Here is a 19767-nt window from a genome sequence, read left to right on the forward strand (position 1 = left end):
GAATTTCTCTGATTTTTTTTTTAACCCACACATCAGAATTGTGACTATATTTACTTGTGACTATACTGACTTAAATTACTAAAACCTCTGGGGAGGAAGGACTGGAGAGGTAGCTACACTTAGCCACAAGATTTAGGGGCATGTTTACTTCTTTAATTATAATTTGCCAGCCTTTCTCCTATCCACAAAGACATTTTAGACAACCCAGTCACCTATGTGTGAGGATGGCCTATAAATTAACTGCCCTCCTTGGAGGCTCTGAAGATGTGTGCTATTCCAAATAAACCTTAAGAATCCATTGGCTCCAAGCCTAGACTTATGATGCCAAAAGGAGTTTATGGCTGTAGCTCTTCTTCCTGATCCATTAATGGAATTAATCAGTACAATATATTTCCTCTCTTTGGTCTTGGTTTCTGACACAGAAACTGATCATTTACTTTCTAATCAGTGACAAAAGCAATTTTTATTGTTGTTTGTATAGATTTGTTTTGTCTTTTTTGGTGTGTACTCTTAGGCAAGATAGATTTAGGGCCAGATTGAAAGGCTTGTGCCTAATGTTTGGTAATTCTTTAAACTTTTTCAAATTTTAAAATGTATGAAAATGAATTGTTACTTTTCATAATGTTGATAATGAAGCAAATGTTAATGATGAAAGTGAATTTAGGTGCCCCCCTGTTTTATTAGATTATGATATATTAATTAGTTTTTTTCTGCTGAAACTAGATATTTTCTATTCAAAAAAAAATGGCCACCTTTCAGGAGAAAAAAAAATTACCCCTAGACTTACATATATAGATGTGCATAAAAACTGTCATTATTTACTAAAATGACAGATCAAACAATGACTAAAAATCTCCAGTTGGGTAAAATGGCTTCACTGGCCACCTCTTTTAGGTGGATAGTGTTGATGCTTCTGGTTCTAGTGAGAAACAGAATGGGCCTGCAGGGGCCTTGGGGGGGTAAGGATTTGTTTAAAAAGAGCTGGTAAGAAAAGAGAAGAGCTATGCCAAATATCAGGAGTCTGGTACCTGTGGAAAAAGCAAACCAGTAAGGTATTTCTCATAGTGGGATGACTGAAAGAAGTTTTAGAAAAGAGGATAGTCTTTTTCAAATTTCTTGCTGTTTTTAACACAGATTTTTTAAATTTTTTCTCACCTTAAACTCAAAGCAGGCTGCCACACAGTTCCTTTATAAAAGGAGGACTAAGCACTCAAATATTCATCTACTCTTTCTAGAAGTCCCACTTTTAAAATATTGATAGCATAATAGTTCCTGAAAAGATGAAAGAGTACCAGTAACATCATTTGGTATATGGAGGGATTCCTGGCAAAGGGAAGGAGTTGACAAAGAGCTGAGAAAACCATTCATTGTACAGTAGCTTTCTGAAGGAACCTGAGAAAGGCCCTAAACTTGGAGTCAACAAATATAAAAAAGTAGTAGTGGTTTGTGGGTGGTAATCAAAGAATAGATTTTAAAATTGCAGTAGGAGCAAGGAGGATACCTAGATTCTTTCCTACATTCAGTGGGAAGAGCATCCATTGTAGTAAAGGGCAGAAATAAATAAGACACACGGTATGATAGACACTTTATTTATCCCTCTGTACCACTAGAGAATGTTCTCTAAATGAAGAAGAGAGTTGCTTAAGAAGTGCCCTCTTAAGAAAACTAGAAGCTTTTGAAATAAGAGTAGGAGTGGAGGTAATGCTCCTTTCTCACAAGAGAAAAGAAATAATCTCAACCATGAGTCAACTGTACTAAATCTTTTACCTTCAGAGCAAAGTTGGCCTTACTTATTTGACCACCATCCTACTTGCCCTCAAAAGAGAGTAATAACAGGAAAACAAAACCGTCTATACGAATAAATTCTGTCAATTACTCATACTAATGGTGATACTATAAATTAGTGGGTTAAGAGCCTAACTAGACATTTGACATTAATACCATATGAATACTAGAAATGAACCAATAGGGAAAAAAAAACATATAAACCCAACCTCATAAGAGTTCATTCAGGAAAAATAACTTAAGAATTCTTATTATTCCTCACAAAGATTTAAGTGGATATTTCATTGATAATTATCATATGAAAATATCAATGGGCTGGTTGAGGATAAAAGTGTACCTCATTAATGACTCAGAAATTTCCTAGATTATACAGCTAAACAACATCTATTGTTGTTTATTCAACTACTTAACATCCCCCATATTTTTGGCATGTTCTAGACTATGGGGATATGAGAATAAACAAAATACATAAAAATATTTTCCTCATGGAGTGGATTTTCTAGTGAGGTCACAAATCAGTAAAACATATGGTGTGACAGATGGTAGTGTTAGGAAGAAAACTGAAGTACAGCAGGGTTATCTTATGTACCCAAAGAGGGATGGGGATTAGTTGTGGGGTTCCCTCACTCTGTCATTTGGAGATTAGTCTTGGAGTTGATGGATGACTTGAGATTCAAAAATTTTGAATGGTGAGTAAATGTATAATTGATGCATATAGTCCTAATGGCAGCTGAGGGTCAAGGGGTGAGGGCAGTAAATAGGAAAGAGAAGGAATGCACCCGGGAATGTATACAATTCTGAGATTTTATATTCATTCCTGCCTCCTTTACAGGTAGGGAACTGGTTATTTTATGAGAGGAAAATTATTATAAACTTTTAATAAATTGATTGTATCTTTGTCTTCAATGCAATGCCTTTGAAATATTTATACATAAAAGCTCTTCTTATTTCATAGAGAGCTCTTTCTATTCCTAAAAATAGATGATAGTATTGTCTTTTGAAAAAAAATTAGTTTGAAAAAAAATTCATGCAAGCTGTAGATATGTAACATTTTAAATTTATAGATCAAAAGTAAAAATCAAAGCATTATTTAAAGTTATAATGGCAACTGCAACAAATAATTACAAGCAAAATTTAATACTGATTGATCCTGAAACTCAAGCCTCAGTGTTAGAGAAGAAGACATTTAATGACATACATTTTTGCATTTTTTCAACTTGTGAATTCATGTTATAATTAAAATCAACTCTGATGTAATCTAAAAGTTCTGAATGTTCAAATGATTGTTTAACCAAGTATATGATGTGAAGGAATGGATAAAGGATTTAAATGCTTGTTTTTTAGATTGTTAGCTATAATTTTAGAATTAATTGGAATTCATTTTAGTTTGGCTCAAAGTTTTGGAGGTTTTAGTCCTTGGTCTCTTGGCCCTCTTGTTTTGAGTGTGTGCTAACACAGTGTGCATCATGGAAGAAGCACGTGGGGGATAAAAAAACATTCACCTCATGGTTAGGAAACAAAAAGAAGAACAAGCGGGGCCTCACTACTCTCTTGAAGGGCATGTCTCCAGTGACCACAAGGCCTCCCACTAGACCCCACTTTTTAAAGGGTCTACCTCCTCCCAATAGTTCCATACTGGGGACCAAGGTCTTAACAGATGAGCCTTTGGGGCTGGCATATATAAGGTCAAAAGTATGGCAACATTGTTCTTGGTGAAATTTTAAGAATTTTTGGTTCAATTTAACAATGAAAATTTGTCTTATGTCTGTGATACTGTTTAATCATTTTCTTCATCATTCTTTGTCAAAGTTGTGTATACTTTAACTGGCACCATGTTTATATGAAGCCCATTAAGGGAAATAAAGCACCATAATTCTAAGCATATGGTTTTTGGAAGACAAAGGATCCTATCTAGTTCTTTTTAAAATATTCTGATAATGCCTATGATGATATATAATAAGAGTATCACTGTTCATACTGTTAAAACAAGAATATCCTAATTATAACAAAATGAATTTACCCTTATTCAAAATATTTTCTAATGAAGTTAAAGAAATAGAATGACCCAAATATTTTAAAATATGTATTATTTATATATGTTTACACATACCATATTGGTTTTGGTCAAATCTTTGATGTGGTCCTCTAGAAACATTTTACTTGTTATGTGGCTATTTCCTGAATGTTTGTGTGTACCTCATGTTGTACTCATACTTTACTCATTAAAACTAAAGACTGTTTTTACTTCCAGCTTTTAAATCACTAGATGTTTCAGATATCTTTTTTTTTATTTTTAATTTTTTGGTACCAGAGACTGAACTCAGGGGCATTCGACCACTGAGCCACACCCCCAGCCCTGTTTTGTATTTTGTTAGAGACAGGGTGTCACTGAGTTGCTTAGGGCTTCACTTTTGCTGAGGCTGGCTTTGAACTCATGATCCTCCTGCCTCAGCCTCCTGAGCTGCTGGGATTACAGGTGTGTGTACAGCCTCAGATATCTTTTTGAAGAACTGAATTTTATAGTAAGCTTGTTGTTGTGTATTATTAGAAGTTGTATGATATTTTACATAACTTGGTAACACCAGATGTTCTGTGAAAGCAGATATACACTGTTAACAAAATCATCTTTTGGATCAGTAAGCTTAACACAGGGATAAATTAACTCACATATTGTTTATTGAACTGAAGACAAATATACAAATAATCTATTAGGGGTGTATAATAATTTTCCTAAAAGAAATTACCATATTATAGGCATCAGTAAGGCATCAGGTGATCTTGGTTCCAGGGCTAGTTCTGCCCTTCTTGTAACTACATTCTTGCTGGTATTACTACAAGTTCACTTGAAAATATTGCTAGTTACATAGCAACAACTTCACTGCAAAGTTTCTTACTTTTTTCTTCAGAACAAAAGCAGACTGGTTCTTTGTCACAGAGATGAGAGTAAGTTTGAATACTGTGCATTTCAAACACTACTAAGCAATATATCTGCATTTTGTCATTTAATACTCCTTTAATGAGGCATTCATTTTAAAAATAAGTATGCAGAATAGGAAGATAAGAATTCAAAGTCTTCTGAGCCAGTCATTTTGTTAGAATTTGATAATAGAGATTGTAAAGGTAATAACTTGGTTTACTGTTAAGAGCAGAAATCAGAGCTTAGAAGGAGAGCCAATAATTTAGCAATCTACAAGGGAACAATCCTGTTTCTAAAGTGGAATGTAATAAGGTATATGTAGGTGAGATCTGGTCTTACCTGATGTAAAACAGCAAATCATCTTTTTTTCTTATTTTTCTAATAAAAATTTTATTAAATGCAAAACAATTCATAGAAATATGATATTTTATCACAGTTTTCAACTGTATACTTTCAACAACAGATTTCTATTTATGTAAAAGAAAATAAATTAAGTGGCAGTTTTCATTATGTGAGCATGTGATTTAGGAATTCTATAATTGTACCTATTAAAAAAATTTTAATGTATATATCTTCTTTTTTTTTTTTTTACTTACAGAGGAAGGATTTTAAAAAGACCAGAAGAAAATAAACGATAATGAAAAATATAAGTAGTATTGGGGAAAATACAAAATAATGTAAATTAAGCTTCATTTTGAAATCATATTTTCCTTAAAGATTCACGAAACTATGTTAAATTTGAGCAATTTACAAGATATAAGGGACTTTCATTCACAACAAGTTAGAAAATGTTAAAATTCCTTTTACCCAAGCAATAATATATTTTAAGCATTTCATATATTTTCAAAAATGTACTTCCTTTTTTTCCCAAGTCAACACACAATAAATTGGCTTAATTCCATGGAACATCTGACATATTTCATTTTATATTAAATTCATGAGACCTTTGCTTCATTTCAGTAATGTAATTTATTATTTCATTTTTCATCTTTAAATAAAATCATAAAAGGAAAATTTAATAAGCTATTCAAATAATCACGCAAATATTGTCTAATTGGATCCACTATATCACAGGCTGCAAAATTGTATGATAGCCTAAGGTGTGTGTTAATCCATTGAAATACTACAGTTTGAAATCACCATATGTGAGGCAGTCTAAAAGTATTAATGTATAATGTAGGTAAGCTCAGTTTACTAATTTGTCATTCTCTTTTCTTTGTGTAACTGTAATGGAATATAGATATACTTTCATGTCTATGTGCTGCAATTATTTTATAATTTGTGCTTTAGCAAATGTGTCAGTTTTCTTTGTTTTGGGTTACCCTGACAAACATATTAAAAACATTCTTCTATATTCTATCCTATTTGTTAGGATTTACAAATGCTATTGCTAGCAATTGATGAACATTGTTATGGTGTATGTAAAAAGTGCATATTTAGTTTGCATATCACAAGCTTTGTTTATGATTGCTGAATTATGCAGCTGAAAATTGTAATTCACAGTTTCAGAGAGGAAATATCCATCTAACTTTTGGATATTTTAAATGAAATTTCTTTTCCAAGTTGCTGAGCATCTTATTAAAATCTGACGAATGCTAGTGTCTATTTTTTAACCAAAATAAATTATGTATTAATATGCAAAGCTAAAGATGATAACTACAGTGAGCCATCTGCAGCCAAACTGCTGTTGGGAGTAACAGCCTCTGTAGGGGAGGTCGTGTGTTTTGGGCAATCTTTGAGTAGCAGAAAGCATAATCTGTCACCAAACCTTAGCTTGAATTATTTTTTATAAGGCTGATTTTTTGGCTCTATTTGTCTGGTTATCTTTCTATGGCATTCAAAATAATATAAGGTTTTTAATAAGTATTTTAAGACAATTTGATCAGAAATAGGAAAAAATCCTTTTGTATAGTTCAGCATTAAATGAAATTCAAAATTTAATTGGTATCCAATACAGAAGCTAATAGTAAGCCTGAAAACTTATCACTCCATTTTTTTACAGTGTATTGGTTATTTTTAGTTATCATGACAGTAGAATCCATTTAATATAATTATGAAAGTATAGAATATATCTTATTCTAGTTGGGATCCCATTCTTGTGGATGAACATGATGGTGAGATTCACTGTGATATTTTCATATATGTACATAGGAAAATTATGTCAGATGTCACTCCTTTTTAAAGTCTAAAATGAGAGAAGGGGAAATAATTGGAAAATACTTTAAACCACCACATATAGAGTCTAAAATCCATTTCAGACTATAATAGTAATAGTTAAGAAGTGGTAGATCTTCATTAATGGAGAAAGAGTAAGTGTAAAGGAGGTAATTCACTGTGGATTGTAAAGGATGAATAACTTTTAGGTAAATAAGAGAAGAGCATAGTTGGCTGAGAATCATTGTTCGGGTGAGAGGATGAGAACACTGCCTCCATGGCAAATGGTCAATTCAGATGTTATGGTTGCAGAGAAGTTTACTTGTGAAGAGTCAAGAAGAACCCAACAGGTATTACTGTCTATCTACAGGATAAGATCATGGTTTAAGACAGTTTATTAAACAACTAATATGAATTATCACCAGAAAATATAAATTCCTAACATTATCTTTCTATGTTCCATTATTACAAGTACATATGCTTTGTAATTGAGTACAAATTTCATTGTAAATCTTATGCAAATTCCAACAAATTTGTATTTGTTGGAAGTAGAAGTTTTTCATTGTTGTTTTGAGAGACTTTCAGTCAGTTTCAAAGCTAAACAAATTAGTAATGCTGAGCAGGAATATACTTTAATTCTGAGCTCCCAAAATCTACTGATTTAATTCATTACTTAGATGTATCAAGTTAATTACTTTCAATTATTACTGAAGACACTCATAAAAATCATAATATAATTTTTGGCAATCATAGTTTTGAGACATTTTTTGAAAGTGGCACCCTTAGTTGAAATTCTGTATGTAATGTTCACATTAAGCTTTCAAGTTGTAATTCTTGAAAGATCTAAGGCGTTTATAATTATCCAGCAAAGGCTTTAGCCAGTGAAATTTCATTACTGTATTTTCCAGCACCAATATAGATATATGCTCAACAAAAAGTAACCCTGTGCATTGCAATTACCAAGGAAGTATATTAGAATAATTAAATGCAAATCTATATGAAAGTATACAGTGATCTGGCTCAGTGGTAGAGTGCTTGCCTACCATGTGTGAGGCTCTGGGTTCAATACTCAGCACCACATAAAAATAAATAAGATATATTGTGTCCATCTACAACTAAAAAAGAGCAGGAATGCTTTCTGATCACTTTGTTCTCCCCATTTATATAGCATATCAAGCTGGAAAACTATATGAATGAAAAATATTATGCATTTCTTTTGATCTTTTTCATAGAACTGAGTTAGAGTAGCTCATTAAATAATTGTTTCAATAACTTGAATTTCATTTATACACCTTCTGAAAGGCCATGGTTAGGAAAAGCAAAAGATTACTGTTTCTCCTTGTTTGTCATATACAATGTAGAATTGAGCAATAGTTCAGGCTTGCCACCCCGATAGTTAGGTAATTTCATTTAATGATTGCACATTGAGGGAAAGAGTCCTCCAGGATACACTGATACAGTTGTAGGCTCTACTGGTACTAATTATCACATTTGTCTCATGGTTTATCAAAGTGGATGATTAGTGTAGTGTTAGGGAGGGGGTGCTACTTGTGACAGGGGATCAGGGAAGTTGCTTATGAATGTAATCTTTGTGAACTGACTTGTTGGAATGAGTCTTGGCCTCCAAGATTGTCTGACTTGTGTGGCATGTAGAGGAAATGATAAGGACTAAAATAAGGTCCTCATTCATGGTTATTATAAAATGAAGACTCAATCATGCTGAAGGATGGGGTATAGACCTGCAAGTAGCAGAGTTGTGTAAGTTCTAGCATAACAACACTAATTAAATTATATATTTTGAATTTCTCATAAAAATTGTCTTTATTTGATAGGTAGCAGAGAGGCATTGAAGTTTAGGGGAAGTGGTTAGAGTCAACCTCTTCTGTTGTTTATTAAAATGTTTTTTTTCATGGAAGTGTAAAATATTTGAGAAGTTTGTAATAAGGGTCAAATGAAGGATAGTAACTTTGGAAATGTGAGAGAATGAATGGGGAATTTCTTTTCATAAGCAATGGAGATCCACTTGGGGAATAATTGAGAATGTGGGAAAACTATGACAAGGTTTCTAACATGAGTGACAGGGTGGTGGTACTATTCCTACTGGTATTCTCCCTGAGTGCCTTGTGGCAGACCTACCTAACAGTAGAGTGGAAGGCTGTTAATGTTGGGGCTGGTTGTGGATTTTTTTATTTGCTCAATGTATAGGAAGACCCTTTTTTTCCCTTTTCTCTTTTCCTGTTTTTCAATTAGGATATTGGAAATGCTGGTGTTTTTAGTAGAAAGATTGTTAAGTAATGAGATAAAAATCATTTCTATATTCACCAGAATTGCCTAGTAGAATTAAAATGGAGGCTTTTTCTAAAACATCCTAAGAGGATAAAAAACTTTTCATATTGTGACAGCTATAGACAATCATTTCAATCTGTATCCTAGCAGTGACAGAAAACATGAATCAAATATCTTTTATGTGCTTATCAAAGTTAAAAAAATGGTCATTAAAAGGATAAAAGAGTCAGTTGCTGTGGTGCACGCCTGTAATCCCAGCAGCTCAGGAGACTGAAACAGGAGGATCACAAGTTCAAAGTCAGCCTCAGCAACTTATCAAGGTACTAAGCAACTCAGTGAGACCCTGTCTTTAAATAAAATACAAAATAGGGCTGGGGATGTGGCTCAGTGGTTGAGGACCCCCGAGTTCAATTCCCAGTAACAACAACAACAACAAAAAAAAAAAGGACAAAAGATAGGACAGTGAGCTCTGTTCCTGAAAAGGGTATGTTAAGAGGAAAGCTGAATTTTCAGCAAGGGGACAGGGGCCTCATGTTTCCCTTCTCCCTTTTTCTAACTTTTCTGTTTCCATTTTTGTGGAGATATATTTATGTACACTTATAAACTAACACAAATCATTTTATTTGGAAATAAGTTTTGTATACAAGGCACTTCCCAGTGTTGATATATATCATATACTATATATATCATGGTGGTTTTCTAATTTTGCACTTGACCAAAGATGAAGTTAGAGCCTAAGGACAGGTTGTGCACGAAGCTTCAATGATCAAGTTGACAAGGAGCTTAGAGTTAACTGATAAAGCCAAATGTATCCAAAGAAATTATCTGGAGGGGTTGGGGTGAGAAAACATGAGCAGGAAATAAAGAAGGGATTATCACAATGTTATCAGATACTTACTATACATATGTAAAATTGAAATTGTGTTCTGCATTTAACTTGTTTCTAATCTGTTTACTGTAACATAGCTTCCACCAGGACAGGGATTTGGGGTTCCTTATTCAGTGGCATGTTCTCTATAGAGAGTACTTAATGAATATTTGACTAATGGAATAAATATTAATTACATTTCACATTTGCTTTGGTCATGACACTTGTTACAAAGGAAATAAGCAAATAATGATAATGAAAGTTACTAACCCTAGAAGTGTATCATTTAAACTGGTTAATGTGGATACACATTTCATATAATAGATATTTAATAGAAAAAAGTTATCATACTTATAAAGAATTGTTTTTTAAATTATACTTTACTTTTGTCTGCCTCCATGAGTATGAGGTGATCATATAAGGCTATATGAAAGAAAATAAATGAGAAAACAACTTAGCAGAATAGCAGAATTGACAGCAGTAATAGAGAGCGTGAACAAGTGGGTAGATGAATATTTATAGAGCTATTTTATTCCTCAAGAAGGGGATAAAATGGAGTGAAAGTTTTCTTACATTTTAGCCTGCCTTTTATCTTGGTACTTGCTGGAGTAGCAACTGTTGTTTTGGAAGTTCAAATATTTATAGTTATATATATATGTAAAGTTATTTTTTGAAATGCTTCAAACATATAGGAATATAAAAAATATAATGACTACACAAGTGCTTGGCACCTGTAGTGAAAACAAACTTAATGAACACCCAATACTTCCTACCCACATTTAACAAACATCATAATTTTACTTTTTGATTTTGTTTTTAAAAAGAAACGAAATACGTTAGTTTCAGTTGAAAATTTGTTTTAACCTCCTCTATTCATAAGTGTATTTTTCATGAGATGGCAAAATAAACCTTGTTATTTTGACACATAAGTTTAAAGGAACTTTCAAGTTCAGAGATGATACTATTTCTTTTCAAAATTAGCTGCATGAAAATAAAGAACATTTTGTTTGCCAACTAAATAGTTTGTGCTATGGGAAAATGACCCCCATATATTTATTTTTTTCGCCATTCTGTACAAAGAACTTGAGTTTCCAACTATATATATTGATTACTTTGGGTTGAGAGGATTGGATTGTGGTAGAAGTTGATGTTCTAAATTATTTTGGAGATATTTAAAATATTCTGTGATAAGCAAACATAGTTTGAAAAAAATAAAAATTATTAAATATAGGTACTTTTAAATTACCTTCTAATTTATGGCATTAAATTCAACATCTTTTCATAATTGATGCAGCATGAAAAGAAGAGTTATATATGTTATTATTATATATGTTATACAAATGTATATACACATATTATATATGAATATATCCCACATATTCACCTTCTCTCCCTCTTGTTCTCTCTCACATTTGCACATATTGCTAGTCAAATGTATACATTATTTTTTTTAATATTGCTTTTTGAGTATACTCATAAAACTTATAAGAGAAGTTTTTAAATAAATAAGGCTATTTATGATAATTTGAGGGAATGCCAATTTTTAAATTTATTTTGGTAATATTCTTATGGTAATATTCTTTCTAACCAGCATGGTTAACAATTTTTGTTTTCTCATATTTGAGTATGTTAACTTGATCAGGGAGGTAATACACTAATGCTCTGCTAATTTAAGAAACTAGCAATGCTTTCAGAATCTGACTAGCCTACTCTGAGTTGTATAACTAAAAATCATTTATGAGCCATAAATAGAGAAAACATATAACTGACTAAAGAAGTTTAATATGGTTTTCTATATCTGGGAGTAATCAGAATTTGAATAAATCAGAATAACAGAATTAACACTGGAACAAAATTAAACATGTCAATTTTCACTTTTTATTTTCTTTAAAACATTGTTCTTTGGTCTCTGAGTTTATTAATTATTTTTTCATATAATTCAACATTTTATATAAATTAGGTGGTGTATATTTTATATTTTGAATAATGAGAGACATAGTTTGAAATGGTAACAACATATTTTTGTGCTTTCACAGTATTATTATCTCAGTGACCATTATTTTGTATTATTTTTAGGTAAAAGAATGGCTCTGTTTAAACTGTCAGATGAAAAGGGCTCTAGGAGGCGAACTGGCTCCAATTCCATCATCACCCCAGCCCAAACAGAAGACTGCCGCTGTTGCTCCTACAACAGCGAGCAAATCAACCCCACTGCCACCGCAGAGTTCCCCAAAGAAGGATGCACCACCCAAACAGGATACAGCAAAGGCTCCTGAGTCGAAAAAGCCCCCACTAGTGAAACAACCAACCCTTCAGGGCTCCCCTGCAGCCCCAGCCAAGCAGCTGCCTGTGGAGGAGCCCTCCTCCAAGCCAGCCCTTCCCAAAGACCCTTCTGTTCCTACAGCTGAGCAGGTCAAGGCCTCCACAGCTGAGGAGAAATCAAAGCAACCCAAGACCATAAAGCCACCTGCAGACATTCAGTCTTCAGCAGAAGGAACAGCCAGGAAACCTGATGCTCAGAGCTCCCAAGTACAGGCTCAGGCTCCAGAGAGCACAGCCCCTCCAGTGAAAACAGACTCTGCCAAACTCTCTCAGAGTTTTCCACCAGCAGGAGAAAAAGTCACCCCATTTGATTCTAAAGTCATGCCTCGACCTGCATCAGATTCAAAAATAATTTCACATCCTGGGCCTAGTTCAGAAAGCAAAGATCAAAAACGAGTGGATCCAGCTCAAAAGAAGGAAGAGCCTAAGAGAGCGCCAACCAAAACGACCCCTAAACCAGATGCCAAGCCTGTGCCAAAAGGGTCACCGACACCCCCTGGCCCAAGACCTTCCACTGGCCAAACTGCTCCCGCATCTCCACAGCCCCCCAAACCTCAGGAGCAGTCGAGACGCTTCAGTCTGAACCTGGGCAGTATTACTGATGCGCCACGATCACAGCCCACAACTCCTCAGGAAACTGTGACTGGGAAACTCTTTGGGTTTGGAGCATCCATCTTCAGCCAGGCATCAAATTTAATTTCCACAGCTGGCCAGACTGGACCTCAGCCACAAGGAGGGCCCACAGCCCCAACAAAACAAGCTGCTCCCCCACCTCAGCCCCCAGCTTCTAAGGGGCCACCCAAACCTGCAGGCCAGGTATCACCTGCACCTGAAAAGGCCATACCTGTGAAAAAGGAAACGAAAGCTCCAGTAGCTGAAAAATTAGAGCCCAAAGCTGAACAGGCTCCAACAACCAGAAGAACAGAAACAGACAAGAAGCCTCCACCTGTTAAGGATAGCAAACCTTCAACAGCTGAGTCCCAAAAGTCTGTCCTTCCAGACAAGTTGGAGAAAACCACCAAACCCAAACCAGCCTGCCCTCTCTGCAAAACTGAACTCAACGTAGGTTCTCAGGATCCTCCTAATTTCAACACTTGCACTGAATGCAAGAATCAAGTGTGTAATCTCTGTGGATTTAACCCAACACCCCACTTGACTGAGGTAAGCAATGTGTATATAAGACCTGTGAATGTACAGTTTATTTTGAGATATTTTGGGGGCAAATTTATGAGCAAAAAATGTTTCTAGTGGAGAAAACAAATCAATATTGATAGATTAGAAGTTTTAATTATTCCTTGCTTAATTTACTAAGATTCCTAATTATTAGGACTTTTATGGGTTGATATACTTCAAGTAAGAAAATGGAATAAGTTGATATTAAAATAACAATGATCCTCATCCTTCATGAATCCAAAACCTGTATCTTAGGAGGACTATTGAGTTTTTATATGGAAACTGCAAATAAGAGTTGTAATATATCGTTCTCATTTCTCTAACTTTTTACTCTGTTTAATATGCAAAAAAAAAGTTGGTCGCAGAATCTACAATGATACGAAATCTGTTATTTAAAAAAAACTTAAAAATCTGGTGTAAATTAATAATGTTACCAAGTAGAAAGTAGTGGCTCAATTATATCTAGGCTTTTTATGATTCTGTTTGAGATATTATCTGGCAGCACCTGGAGTACTTTACTAAGAACTGTTGAAAGGGAAAAGATGGATGGATTTCAGTGACTAATGTGAAGACATGTTTTATGGGATGTCAAGAATACTTTCTCTGCAATGTCTATGACCAAAAAACAGATGGTGCATCTCTGCCTAATGTTGTATTTATAAAAGAAAGAGTCTATAGGCATTAATAGCACATTAAGGCTGTCAGAATATGTGATTTTTGGAATCTCAGGAGTTAAATGATCATTCTGGTGTTAGTAAGTAACAGCAATATTTTAATAAGCATTTTGAGAGTGAATTTAAAATAATCATTCATTGATTTCGTCAAGTCAAAAATACTTAAGGACCATTTTACTTCACTGTATTTGATCTTGTAACTCATTGGAATGGTAAGACCAAATAGACTAGCATCTTATAGAAAAAAAAAAAAGCTCTAAGTTGTCTTTTTTTTGGGAGGAGGGTTTGCATTAAATAATTATTTTTGGAACAAACCATAGAAAATTTTTATTTTGTTATTTTAAAACACATTAGTATGGTTTGACCTAGTTAACACCATATGAAAGCATTTTCACTGCAGGCTAAAACAGATTTTTCTCTTCAGCTATGATGAATAATGTTAACTAAGATCCATTTTAAAAGTAGATAAATTTTAGTTTCTGTTAGCATGTTATGATGTTATGAGTGGTAACAACTATAATTATTACATACAGCATTTGGGATTCAAAATGAAAACAAAACAAAAATCAACATTAAATTTCTTTTATATTTTAGAAGAATAGCCTTTGGTTGTACATGATGAGGAAAATTTCATTTTTTCCCCAATATAACTGCATTTATTCTAAACGCTTAAAAAAGTGTACCCTTTAGTGAGGAACTTTATGCTATCTATACAATGCAGTTAAGTAAAATAATTCTAAATCAAACTGTACTACTGAAAACAAAACTATATACATATTTTTAAATATCTGAACACTTAAAAAACTGTGCCATGTAAGGGGAGGTCCATAACTTATAATTTACACATCATGCCTGTGCATGCATATGCATATTCACAAGGGCATGTTGGGATCATCGTGATGCTTAGAATTCTGTCAATGTTTGGAAGAATGAAGTGAGAGCCCTCTAGCTAGAGAATCAATGACTCTTCTAGGTAAATCTTTGATTTTCTGTGTGTTGGTAAATTATACACTGGAGGTGGTAATTTGGGTATGAGATTTTTTGAATGATACAGAAATTAATGAGGATGTGTGGAAAATGAAGTTTGAATAATTTCAAAATAAAAATTGTCTCAAGTGTTTAGACCATTTAGGTGAGGTCCTATTTTATATATGGTCAGTGGGATATATATATATCTCACTGTTCAAATTCTGCTCTGCTGTCAATTCTTTGAGTTTGGAAGATTATATTTCAGGAGGGAAGGATATCTTATGTAACAAAAGAGTGTTCCTTTCTCACCTTGAATGTGCTAATGTACATGAAGTTTTTAGTTAGCTCAAGGCCTGAGCTCTAGCTTCTAGTAGAGTCCACCGGCTGATCTAGCATCATGGGAGTGAATCAAGGTTGGTTGCCTTTATATTATCATCACCCTAAAGGACTTTGGAAGAACAGCAGAGAGGTTAATTGAAAAGAATTGCATAATGTGGGGGCTGGGGCTGTAGCTCAGTGCTTGCCTCCAATGTGTGAGGCACTGAGTTTGATCCTCAACACCACATTAAAAAAATAAAGTAAATAATAATAAAGATATTGTGTTCATCTACAACTAAAAATATTTTTAAAAAAGAGTGGCACAATGTGCATGTGTGTGTGTGTGTGTGTTCATATGTGTACGTTTACATATAAATATATACACATATGTACATATATACATATGTGTGTGATATATAAACAAATTCTAAACACCATTTATAGGCTTAATTTGTGCTATGATTCCAGTGTTCATGCTGAAATACCTTTCATTTATCTCACTTAGGAGTTAGGGAAGCACTTTCTTCTTGATTCATATTTTGTTTTATACTTTCTAATTGTGATGTTGTTAATGAGATCCATTATTTTCTGCAGGGCTGATTACTGTACTTTCATGTTAGTTTCAGAGAGAACAGCCTGAAACTACTCAGACTTTTATGACTGAAGTAGAAATCTTATTTCTCAAGAAAGAATTTGGTGATTTCTGTGTATTTTCTGCTATGTTTGATTATATCCTAGCCTCTACTTCTCTTAGACTAGTCATGAGGCAGGAAGTCATTCCTTGCTTGTGGCATCTTGCACCTCATCCCTTTTTGTTGTCTCTTCCTCTGGTGGTGAAAAGACTCCTTATTCTTTGCTGTGGTTTGGGGAGCTGTAGACAATGTCCCTCTTACCTCACCCATTAATCCAACTCACCTGTCTCTAAGGATGTTTTCTAGTCCTGGTGCCAACATCTCGCCTTGCTCCTAAGTGCCAAGAGCTGCCTGCAGGCCAGACTTTAGCCTAAGTTATTCTGCTTAACTGCTTGATGCTCAGTTTATATAAACGGTGCTATAAATCTGTTAACCTTTGATAGCATGAGACAATTCTTTTAGGCTTCAATTTCTGCCAACTCAGAGGATGTTTTGTCTTGGAAGGAGTTTTAAAAGTCACAGTAGGGCTTTTTGAAAGGGCTAGTCTTACAAAATCTGAAAGCATAGTGAGAAAAACAGTTCAAGATGGCAATTAATTTACTTAGTGAATTTTAATCATTCATTAAACAATTAAGCAATTAAAATGCTTAAAGGAGCCAAAATAACTTGCCATCCTCTTTTTAAAGTAACTTTTGATTATGAAAATAAAATGAAATATGTTTCTCATGTTTCAGGAAGTCCTAGAATCATAATTTTGCTTCTTAGCAAGATAATTGTGCCTGGCCTAAACGATGTAGAAATAGCTGGCATATATTTGTCACTAGGCAACAAATGAGTCTTTTGGGCTGATTAAGACCCAGTGGTGTGACTGAGTCCCTTCAGATCTTTGCTCTCTGGCAACAGCAACATCTGCATTTTCTATCAAATACTCAGTACGTGGCTTAGTGGGGATGTGCTGTGTTTCTTAACTTAGCAAAAAAACATATTATCTTTCTTTTAATGAACTTATTATTTTCAAAAGTATGTATTAATACTGAATTAATACTGAAAAGTATTTAAGAACACAGGCACACGGGCGCGCATATGCTCACGCGTGCGCACACACATACACACACATACACACACATTAAAAATGAATGATCAAAAGTGAATTAGGAGAAGACAGTTCTACTAATTGTTTCAGAAGAATTCCATAGTGGAAATCTACATCCTAGATGAAAATTTCTGCATCATGATAAAGAGGGACACTTGAAGGCACTTTTTGACTGATATAAAAAAATTTATCCTGTAATCTGTTGAAAAATAAAATTAGTCATTAAGATTTAGGAGAATTTTGATGTTAAAAGTGATATTTTGTTAAAATATTCAAACAATTGATTTAAAGTTGAGATTGTTTTTGTTTAATAAAATTTGAACAAAAAAGAAAATTTCCTAATAATTCTTTCTTATTTTTCTAGGCATTTTTACATATTATACTCTATATGGTATCTATGTATTTTAATCAACATATAACATTTCCTCATGTGATTAAACACCTTAAAGTTATTTTAAATGATTTAAGTATTCTATGGATTTGTGTTCACATAAAAAATTTTCTCCTTATTAGGAATTTAGTTTGTTGTCATTGTTTTATTATTATGAACAAGTTAAACTGTTTTGAACATAAATATTTGTATTTTGAACAGTTTCCCAAGGAAAGTGTACTCATATTAAGGTTACTAAATCAAGGATAAGGACCCTGCTGTATCAAATTCTCTTCAGAGCTGTGATAGCAGTTGGCATTGCCACCACTCATGCATGTGATTTCTTTCTCACTACTGCCTCTCCAAATGTGAAAAATATCATTTAAAATAACATTTGCTAATTTGGAAGTCTAAAAATGCTTTTGTTTGATTTGTATTTCTTTGCTTCCTGGAAATTTTTTATTTTAGACATTAAATGTAAATAGATGTCTCTAATCTTGATCCAGACAAAACATTGAGCAGACAATGTTTAAAAAGGTAAAGTGCTATCAGCCATGCTCCTTTTCTTTTTATTCTAAGGGGGCCACATTTGACATTGTGAGAGGCCTTGTGCAAAGTTTTTTTCTCTCAACCACTCTCTGAGATGGGTTTGCAGATTTGGAGATGAGTAGAATGAAAATCAGAGCTAGGTGCACTTTTTAAGCCACAAAGGTTTAACTCAGAGGCTGTCAGTGCTCTTTTTACTACACTATATTTAAATAACCTAAGGAACTAGATGACAAATACTATTTGTTCTGTGCTGTCTTAACTATAAATTGTGTCAGTTGGTAACTGGTAGGATTTTAATCCTAACAAATTTGTAAATATGTGCATCAAATTCAGCTAACATTTGGGACCACTAGAATAACAGTGGCTGTATTGCACGGTTTAATTTTAAAGGACTTATTGAAAGGTTTAGAAATGTAAAAGCCAGCATCATTGTGCAATCTTCTTCCCAGATAAGTTCATCAGGTGGTCAGTGCTGACAGATAACAGCATATGACTCAATGAAGAAATGATGTCCCTGTCTTCATATGTAGTGAATGTGAGAGTATAAAGCATACTTGTTCAAGTTGTAAAGAATATTTTTATGCTAATACTTACAAATGATGACCATAAAAATGGTGAATGTCTCAGTGTTCCATTGGTGGTGGTAGAAGTTGAATCTTTGCTCCTACCAATGTTTTGATAGTCTATTGGTGATATTCCTAGACACAGAATATTCCTGGGAATGCATATCCTATGCTAGTTCTCCATAGTGGTTGTATGAATTTTTATCACAACGCATTTTGCATGTGTGCTCCTATTTTACTAGAGATGCATAATCTGATATAAAAGTACCTGGCCACATGTTCTTATAAGTACTATAAGTGACTCAAGTTAGGATTTTTTTTTTTTTTGTACACAGATTGAATCCAGGGCTTCCTGCATGCTAGGCAATTACTCTACAACTAAGATACATCCCCAGGTCTTTAAAAATTTTTTGTTTTGAGAGATTCCCACAAAGTACCTAGGCTGGCCTTGGTCTTGAAGTTGAAACCCTTCCTGCTTCAGCCTCTAGAATAGCTGCATTATTGGTGTGCACCTAGGCATTCAGCAGGATGTGTTTTAATTGTAAACTGCAGAATGGATTTCAAAGCCTTAGCAGGAGACAAATGTAAAAATGTCTTATTAATAATTTTTCATTAGTTGTATATTGAAATAGCCATAAATTTTCATATTGGGTTTTTTATTGTGTGTTTTATTTTTAATGATCTCAGTTTTCATTATTGGTTACAGGTTCCCACTTGCTCTTTTGTGAAAATCATTTTTTAAAATTCTTTTAATCTGGGTTTTATCCTTGTCCTATGGATCTTTTTGGGTAGCAATTAATATTTTAAAATGTGGAAAGGCTAAAAGGTTTCCTCTGGCTTCTGAGTCCATTCAAATCCAATTACTGTTGTATAAGATTTTCATTCCTTGAATATTGCTATTATTACCATAGTGTCTTCTTATCATTTCACTTTGTAGTTGCATATGCATGTAGTATATTTGCTTCTATGTAGAATGTTTATTTCTTTATACAAGAAAATATGAATATTCTTGTATTTGTTGCAATCTAATTCTCTTTTTCAGGGCTCTTTTATGTTACATAAGATAACTGGTTACTTTTGCTTGTTTCCCTGAG

General features: G+C 33.7%; 1 protein-coding gene across 4 annotated transcripts in view; it reads left to right on the top strand.

Annotated features, from left to right (window-relative positions):
• Pclo (piccolo presynaptic cytomatrix protein) overlaps nt 1-19767 on the top strand; it is a 402900-nt gene that overhangs the window by 10195 nt on the left and 372938 nt on the right. For all 4 annotated transcript variants that reach the window (XR_013435134.1, XM_021735866.3, XM_078040136.1 and 1 more), the window contains exon 3: nt 12087-13493. Coding sequence is in view for 3 of the 4 variants with exons in the window: in XM_021735866.3 (XP_021591541.2) it covers nt 12087-13493 (1407 nt within the window). In the remaining variant the exon portion in view is untranslated. The remainder of the gene's footprint in view (nt 1-12086; nt 13494-19767) is intronic.

Source organism: Ictidomys tridecemlineatus, chromosome 2, assembly GCF_052094955.1.
Source record: "Ictidomys tridecemlineatus isolate mIctTri1 chromosome 2, mIctTri1.hap1, whole genome shotgun sequence".
NCBI lineage: Eukaryota > Metazoa > Chordata > Mammalia > Rodentia > Sciuridae > Ictidomys > Ictidomys tridecemlineatus.